Raw genomic sequence first — 8,387 nt, 5'->3', positions numbered from 1 at the left:
TCAGGGGACAGGTAAATTGAGTCAGGGGACAGGTAAATTGAGTCAGGGGACAGGTAAATTGAGTCAGGGGACAGGTAAAGTGAGTCAGGGGACAGGTAAAGTGAGTCAGGGGACAGGTAAATTAAGTCAGGGGACAGGTAAATTGAGTCGGGGGACAGGTAAATTGAGTCAGGGGACAGGTAAATTAAGTCAGGGGACAGGTAAATTGAGTCAGGGGACAGGCAAATTGAGTCAGGGGACAGGTAAAGTGAGTCAGGGGACAGGTAAAGTGAGTCAGGGGACAGGTAAATTAAGTCGGGGTACAGGTAAATTGAGTCGGGGGACAGGTAAATTGAGTCAGGGGACAGGTAAACTGAGTCGGGGGACAGGTAAACTGAGTCGGGGGACAGGTAAATTGAGTCGGGGGACAGGTAAAGTGAGTCGGGGGACAGGTAAAGTGAGTCGGGGGACAGGTAAAGTGAGTCGGGGGACAGGTAACGTGAGTCGGGGGACAGGTAACGTGAGTCGGGGGACAGGTAACGTGAGTCGGGGGACAGGTAACGTGAGTCGGGGGACAGGTAAAGTGAGTCGGGGGACAGGTAAAGTGAGTCGGGGGACAGGTAAAGTGAGTCGGGGGACAGGTAAATTGAGTCGGGGGACAGGTAAATTGAGTCAGGGGACAGAACTTGAGTCAGGGGACAGGTAGAGTGACAGGGAACAGCTTTGTCTCTCTCTCTGCGCTGTTGGAGGTCATATAATATATGTAGTCCTAGTAGTGCTGCTATCTAAAATTGTAATTGTCTTATCTAGTGGGTTGGAGATGAGGTTTTCTTTCCCTCTCTCATCTGTGTGTGTGTTTGTTTGTGTGTGTGTTCATGTCACAGAGATGATGGACAATGGCATGACTCCGCTGCTGTTACATTAACCATTAACCACCTGCCCTGAAAGTGTGTCTGTGTGCACGTGTGTGTGTGCTTTTGAGCATATGCCTGCATGTGTGTGTGCGCGTGTGTTTGTGTTGTGTGTGTGGGTAATGTAGTTAATGGCTTGTGTAGTGCTGCGGAGGGAACTACAGTGAAGCATGCTGCAGGATTCACTTAATATTCCCTCCAGCAGCTGTTCACAGTCATTATTTTGCAGCACTTCTATGTCTGTGTAAACCCATGGATTACTGTTCCTCCTCCTCCTCTCCTTCTGTACTCCTCTCCTCCTTCTCTCTCCTTTCCTCCTCCTCCTCTCCACCTCTCCTCCTTCTCTCTCCTTTCCTCCTCCTCCTCTCCTCCTCCTCTCCACCTCCTCTCCTCCTTCTCTCTCCTTTCCTCCTTCTCTCCTCCTCTCCACCTCCTCTCCTTCTCTTCTCTCCTCCTCCTCTCCTCCTCTCTCCTTTCCTTATGCTCCTCTCCACCTCCTTCTCTCCTTCTCTCCTCCTCTCCACCTCCTCTCCTCCTCTCCTTCTCTCCTCTTCTCCTTCTCTCCTCCTCTCCACCTCCTCTCCTTCTCTTCTCTCCTCCTCTCCTCCTCTCTCCTTTCCTTATGCTCCTCTCCACCTCCTCCTCTCCTTTCCTCCTCCTCCTCTCCACCTCCTCTCCTTCTCTTCTCCTCTCATACTCTCCTCCTCCTCTCTCCTTTCCTCCTCCTCCTCTCCACCTCTCCTCCTTTCCTCCTCCTCCTCTCCTCCTTCTCTCTCCTTTCCTCCTCATCTCCTCCTCTCCTCCTCCTCTCTTTCTCTCCTCTTCTCCCTCTCTCCTCCTCTCCTTCTCTCCTCCTTATCTCCTTCTCTTCTCTCCTCTTCTCCTCCTCTCCTCTTCTCCTCCTCTCCTCCTGCTCCTCTCCACCTCCTCCTCTCCTTCTCTCCTTTCCTCCTCCTCCTCCTCTTCTCCTCTCCTCTCCTCCTTATCTCCTTCTCTCCTCCTCCTCTCATACTCTCCTATTCTCCTCCTCTCCTCCTCCTTCTCTCCTGGTAGGACAGATACGGCCTAGTTTTAAAATCTTCCTCTGTCTTGTCCTCCTTTCTCTACCACATCATTGTGTGTATGTATGTATGTGTGTGTGTTCTTTTGCCTACATGAAATGAAATGTTCCTTTGGTGTGTCCCTGGTGTTTTACCATCGTTGCAGTGGTGTTACTATGGCATTACCGAACTGTTACCATACGGTTTCAGTGTCGTTGCCGTGCTGTTGCCGAGCAGGCCCCCTTTGACCTCTCTGTGACCTCTATGTTCCTCCCCCTATAGGTCATCATGTACCCCTCTAGCCGTTGGTCGCTGGGTCACATATACACCCCCCACCGGCCTCCTCTCCACCCTCCTCTTCCTCCTCCTTCACCACTCCTCCTCCGTCACCCTCACAAAGTTCCCTTTCAGGTCTTCCTCCCTTCTCCTTTCTTTCTTACTCTTGACTGTCTGCTCTCTTTGTTGGTTTTGTCTCCATACACTTTGATCACTCTATAGATCTTTTGTTTGTCTCTGTGGTTGGTCCTGCCTCTGTCAACTCCACTCAGATTGCGTGCGTTCATACATTCTTCCAGTTTCAGCTTTGCAGTGTTCACAGGCAGGGACCCACTCCCCAGATCATCTTTTAGTCTATCACGGACCAATGTGGTGGAAGGAAAGCACCCTCGGCAACCAGAATGAGCATTTTGATTGGTTGTTGAAAAGTTGACTTTTGAGGGGGGAAGAGCATAGCTTGGTCTTGAACAAGTCATTTTCAGCAATGGGAAGATGTTGTGGGGTTAGAGTACAGTATGGAGATTATTAGTAAATATTATATATTTTATACTGTTTTCTTTACTCATTAAAATACATTGTGATACGTACATTGATATGAGGCCAACAATATATTTTCAGACCTAAAGCAAGTGCCTCCATATTTAAGTGTTGGTGTGGAAGTCTGTGATCGTGCCTCTCCACTATAACTCTCTCTCTCTCGCCTGTTCTCTCAGCCCCAGACCCCTCTCTCTCTCTCTCTCCCCTGTTCTCAGACCTCTCTCGCTCTCCTGTTCTCTCAGACCTCTCTCTCTCTCTCTCTCTCTCCCCTGTTCTCTCAGACCTCTCTCTCTCTCTCTTGTTCTCTCAGACCTCTCTCTCTCAGACCTCTCTCTTGTTCTCTCAGACCTCTCTCTCTCAGACCTCTCTATCTCTCTTCTCTCTGACCTCTCTCTCTCTCTCTCTCTCTCTCTCTTGTTCTCTCAGACCTCTCTCTCGTTCTCTCAGACCTCTCTCTCTCTCTCTCTCTCTCTTGTTCTCTCAGACCTCTCTCTCGTTCTCTCAGACTCTCTCTCTCTCTCTCTTGTTCTCTCAGACCTCTCTTGTTCTCTCAGACCTCTCTCGTTCTCTCAGACCTCTTGTTCTCTCAGACCTCTCTCTCTCTCTCTCTCTCTCTCTCTCTCTCTCTCTCGTTCTCTCAGACCTCTCTCTCTCTCTTGTTCTCTCAGACCTCTCTCTCTCTTGTTCTCTCAGACCTCTCTCTCTCCTGTTCTCTCAGACCTCGCTCTCTCCTGTTCTCTCAGACCTCGCTCTCTCCTGTTCTCTCAGACCTCGCTCTCTCCTGTTCTCTGACCTCTCTCTCCTGTTCTCTGACCTCTCTCTCCTGTTCTCTGACTTCTCTCTCTCCTGTTCTCTGACCTCTCTCTCTCCTGTTCTCTGACCTCTCTCTCTCCTGTTCTCTCAGACCTCTCTCTCTCTCAGACCTCTCTCTCTCTCCTGTTCTCTCAGACCTCTCTCTCTCCTGTTCTCTCAGACCTCTCTTTCTCCTGTTCTCTCAGACCTCTCTCTCTCTCTTCTCTCAGACCTCTCTCTCTCATTATCTGACCTCTCTCTCTCTCTCTCTCATTCTCTCAGACCTCTCTCTCTCAGACCTCTCTCTCGCTCTTGTTCTCTCAGACCTCTCTCTCGTTCTCTCAGACCTCTCTCTCTCTCTCTCTCTTGTTCTCTCAGACCTCTCTCTCTCTCTTGTTCTCTCAGACCTCTCTCTCTCTCTCCTGTTCTCTCAGACCTCTCTCTCTCTCTCTCTCTCTCCTGTTCTCTCAGACCTCTCTCTCTCGTTCTCTCAGACCTCTCTCTCTCTCTCTCTCTCTTGTTCTCTCAGACCTCTCTCTCTCTCTCTTGTTCTCTCAGACCTCTCTCTCTCTCTTGTTCTCTCAGACCTCTCTCTCTCTTGTTCTCTCAGACCCCTCTCTCTCTCTCTCTCTTGTTCTCTCAGACCTCTCTCTCGTTATCTCAGACCTCTCTCTCTCTCTCTCTCTCTTTTTCTCTCAGACCTCTCTCTCTTTCTCTCAGACCTCTCTCTTGTTCTCTCAGACCTCTCTCTTGTTCTCTCAGACCTCTCTCTCTCTCGTTCTCTCAGACCTCTCTCTCTCTCTCTCTCTCTTGTTCTCTCAGACCTCTCTCTCTCTCTCTCTCTCTCTTGTTCTCTCAGACCTCTCTCTCTCTCTTGTTCTCTCAGACCTCGCTCTCTCTTGTTCTCTCAGACCTCTCTCCTGTTCTCTCAGACCTCGCTCTCTCCTGTTCTCTCAGACCTCTCTCTCCTGTTCTCTGACCTCTCTCTCTCCTGTTCTCTCAGACTTCTCTCTCTCCTGTTCTCTCAGACCTCTCTCTCTCTCCTGTTCTCTCAGACCTCTCTCTCTCTCCTGTTCTCTCAGACCTCTCTCTCTCCTGTTCTCTCAGACCTCTCTCTCTCCTGTTCTCTCAGACCTCTCTCTCTCTCCTGTTCTCTCAGACCTCTCTCTCCTGTTCTCTCAGACCTCTCTCCTGTTCTCTCAGATCTCTCTCTCTCTCTCCTGTTCTCTCAGACCTCTCTCTCTCTCTCCTGTTCTCTCAGACCTCTCTCTCTCCTGTTCTCTCAGACCTCTCTCTCTCCTGTTCTCTCAGACCTCTCTCTCTCTCCTGTTCTCTCAGATCTCTCTCTCTCTCCTGTTCTCTCAGATCTCTCTCTCCTGTTCTCTCAGACCTCTCTCTCTCTCTTCTGACATGTATTATTATCCCACTTTTTCCTCTGACAACATTTAACCAACCCTCTCTCTCTCCATCCTCTCCCTACTCTCACTCCTTCTCCCTCTCTCAGATGGAGCAACCGTCGATGGAGCAGAAGGGTCATGCCAACGTGCCGTGGATAGTGGAACCAGGGCAGGAGGCCAAGAGAGGAGCGAACACCAAGTATGAGACCACTATTTTCTAATAGCGTATACCACCCGCCTGTCCACTCCTATGTGTGTGCCTTGCAGAGAGCTGGCCCTCTAGAGGCCCCACAACGGAGCTGCACGGCACGAGCAACCCTCTTATGCGGCGACGTGTGTGACCTCACTGGCCGAAAAACCCACCCCGCCCGCTCCGCCGTTAGCTGCCGCAACCTCTGCATGATGCCGTTTGGCGCTGCGCTGTGTCTCTCTCTCACACACCTCTCTCTTGCTCTCTCTCCCCCTCCCTTTCCTTGTCCTGTTGACGCCTTAGCCTGCCTGCAGGGGCGGAGCATGAACTTTAACCCTTGGGGTGATAGTGCACCTCTCTGTCTAGACCTGTAGGGGGCAACAGTCAGTTCTATTTTCCGTGGTCAGCCCTCCCCACTTATGTGTCAGGCAGTCAGTTGGTTGGTCAGTCAGTCACTCTTATTTTTTTTCCTGACTGGGGGGGTGGAACCATTTGGTTATATCTCCTGTTTTTCCTCTTCCTACTGCTGTTCCTCCACTTCTCGCTTTTCTTTTTTGTCTCTCTCTTTTTTCACTCCTTCGACAAGCTGAATGAGAATATCTAGACCATTATGCTGCTAAGAACCCCACCCCTAACAGTCTTTTTGTCTTTGTTGGTTTTTAGAGCAAAGCCAATTCTCCAGCACTAGGTTTTCGTGCTGATGTTTTGGGGGATTTTGTTGTCCAGTACTGGCAACCCAGAGGAAAGTGGAGGGAACATTTGTTTCAGTTCCATCTAGTTGGAGAGGATAATGGACTGCTGAGAGATGATGTAGCAAATGTTACTTTAAAAAGAAACAACAGACTCCTGTTTTTATCATATATCAGTCTTTGATTTTTACAGCAGATTATTTTTTTTAGACATTTTGAGTGGCAAAGCGTTGTTTGTTTATTTGAGACTAATTGACCTTTGACACAGGGAGGAATTGTTTTTAAACCACACGCTATACCTGTGTCCAGATTGAATTTGTTTAAAATAGGTTATTATTAGATTCATCATTTTCTTTCTATACTTGTTTTGTTGGGAAATGCTGAAAAGGTTTAGCTTGTGGCTTGTGAGGCGCATGGAGTCCATTTTGGACTGACTGGTGACGAGGGAGGGGCGGGGCCGGTGGATAGGAGGCGAGGTTTGGGGACTCTCTGGATAAGTGGTGTGATCTCATTCGCAGGGCAATGCCGGACGCCCATGTCTATTACTGTGGAATGCAAAGAATGTAGCCAGCCTTAAACATGGACCCTCACACACAATGCAAAAAGGACTACAAATGTGGACCCTTCTGTCTCTGTGTCAAAGGACTACTAACATGGACACTCTCTAACGAACTTGGTGTTTAAGGTTGATTACAAAACGAGGACATCTTCCCACAAACATTGGACTCATGGCCTAACTGTGTACACACACACACACACACACAGTTAAGGGACTGCTTAGTAACAGTCAGATATGTGAATGTAGACTTTCATTGAAGCAGCCACAACTCTAGCCCCTGTTCTGCATTCAATTGGACCTTGACCTTTGAACTCTATACCACGGTCACCCAAGGTCTGGACTGTAACGGACAACTGTGTGTATTTGAATGGGGACGAGGTAAAGGACTTCTGGTTGGCTCTTTTCCTCTTGTTTAAGTTTTGTTTCACGGTCAATACTACAATAACATGGATAGAACTGGCCGTGCCGGACCACCATGCAACAGGTGAGCCCTGTGCCGGACCACCATGCAACAGGTGAGCCCTGTGCCGGACCACCATGCAACAGGTGATCCCTGTGCCGGACCACCATGCAACAGGTGAGCCCTGTGCCGGACCACCATGCAACAGGTGAGCCCTGTGCCAAGTGGCATCACAAAAGATGGCTCCGCCTACCTGAGCAAAACACCATCCATCCCAATTAAAGAAATATTCATATTAATGCCGGACGTTTTAAATGTTTCATATGAGAGTATTATCTTACCTTATGATTATTCTTGTGCAATTCTTGTCTTAATGTTACATTATTTTTATATGATATGCTGAAATGAAAAAATCCGGGCTTGAGAATGATTGCCATCCTTTAAAAAAAATAGCATAATAGTTCTATACTGAGAGTGAATGTTTCAGATGGCTCCTCTCCTTATAATAATAGCTATTATTATTATTGGTGTGTCCGGTCAACACACCAATCTGTTTCTCATGGGGCTAGACTCATAACTCCAAGCAGATGTAATATTTTACCACAGTATTTCTGTATTCTTTGGATGAATACATAGTCCTCTCTAAATGTACATAGATATTTTGCCAGCTCATTGTTCATACATGTAATGTAGTAAAACATTTACAAAAATAAAGGAATCAAATATTTGCCGCACATCGCACTGGAGACAAGGTACCAAAATGGAAAGGTCAGAGTTGAAAATAAAATCTATGGTTCTAGAGATTGTATTGGGGAGGGCTGGGACAGGGTGATGACATCACTGCTGACTAACTCATGTACGTATGCTTGGGCTTCCAGCACACAGATTTTGTACGTTTTGGTCATTATTTATATCCTTGTAAATCACATGGAATAAACACAACTTGTACAACCATTAATCACCATTGGTCTCCGGGTCTATACTTTACTGGGTCGTAAATGTACTGGTTGAGATTATTGTCCTTTTTCATTTGTCCTATGTTTTATCTGACTCCTTCAATTTTCCAACTTGTACTGATTTTTGTCTGGGAGTGAGTCTCAATTGTATTTCATTGATTCCTCGTGTCGGCTCTCACCTAAAAAAGGCATTCGAGGTCTGAGGTTCCTCCCCTTGTACCTTCTCCTCCAATTAATTTTTAGAAGGAGACAGGCAGAGGATGTGACGAATCAAGGAAATACAATTGAGATGCAGCCATATAATTAGTCATTAAAAAACTAATGGCATGAACCTTCTTATGATGGGATAAAGGTCAGCCATTTTGGTCAGGGAGTTGGTCAACCATAGTTTGCTTGTGCTTTAATAAGTAATTGTGTAAAATAATGAATTTGAAGAATGTATATGCACTGTATTTTTGGTTAGCTAGCCATCCAGTTTTAGAGGAATGATTCCATAACATATTCAAATTAACTGCCAATTCGCCAACATTCCAACCAAACGAAGTAGTCAATCCACAGCCACTGGCTAGAATCAGTTGATGATGGGACTTAGTACATGTTGCCTTTACAACTTGGTATGGTCTGTGTACATATATTTTAGATGCTATTTATAGAGAGAATT

At 47.4% G+C, this 8,387-nt stretch overlaps 1 protein-coding gene across 6 annotated transcripts in view; it reads left to right on the top strand.

The window, feature by feature from the left end:
- Window positions 1-7,734, top strand: part of LOC139378448 (ankyrin repeat and sterile alpha motif domain-containing protein 1B-like) — a 308,202-nt gene extending 300,468 nt beyond the window's left edge. For 3 of the 6 annotated variants that reach the window (XM_071120627.1, XM_071120626.1, XM_071120628.1), the window contains 2 exons: window positions 5,040-5,131; window positions 6,330-7,734. In XM_071120627.1, the coding sequence (XP_070976728.1) occupies window positions 5,040-5,131; window positions 6,330-6,378 (141 nt within the window). In that variant the 3' untranslated portion in view covers window positions 6,379-7,734. The remainder of the gene's footprint in view (window positions 1-5,039; window positions 5,132-6,329) is intronic. The other 3 variants (XR_011628295.1, XR_011628294.1, XR_011628293.1) reach the window with 2 other exon arrangements.
- Window positions 7,735-8,387: the final 653 nt, after the last annotated feature.

This window comes from Oncorhynchus clarkii, chromosome 21, assembly GCF_045791955.1.
Source record: "Oncorhynchus clarkii lewisi isolate Uvic-CL-2024 chromosome 21, UVic_Ocla_1.0, whole genome shotgun sequence".
In the NCBI taxonomy this organism is placed as follows: Eukaryota; Metazoa; Chordata; class Actinopteri; order Salmoniformes; family Salmonidae; genus Oncorhynchus; species Oncorhynchus clarkii.
Note: the sequence above shows the minus strand (reverse complement) of the source record. Positions and strands in the feature narration are given on the sequence as shown.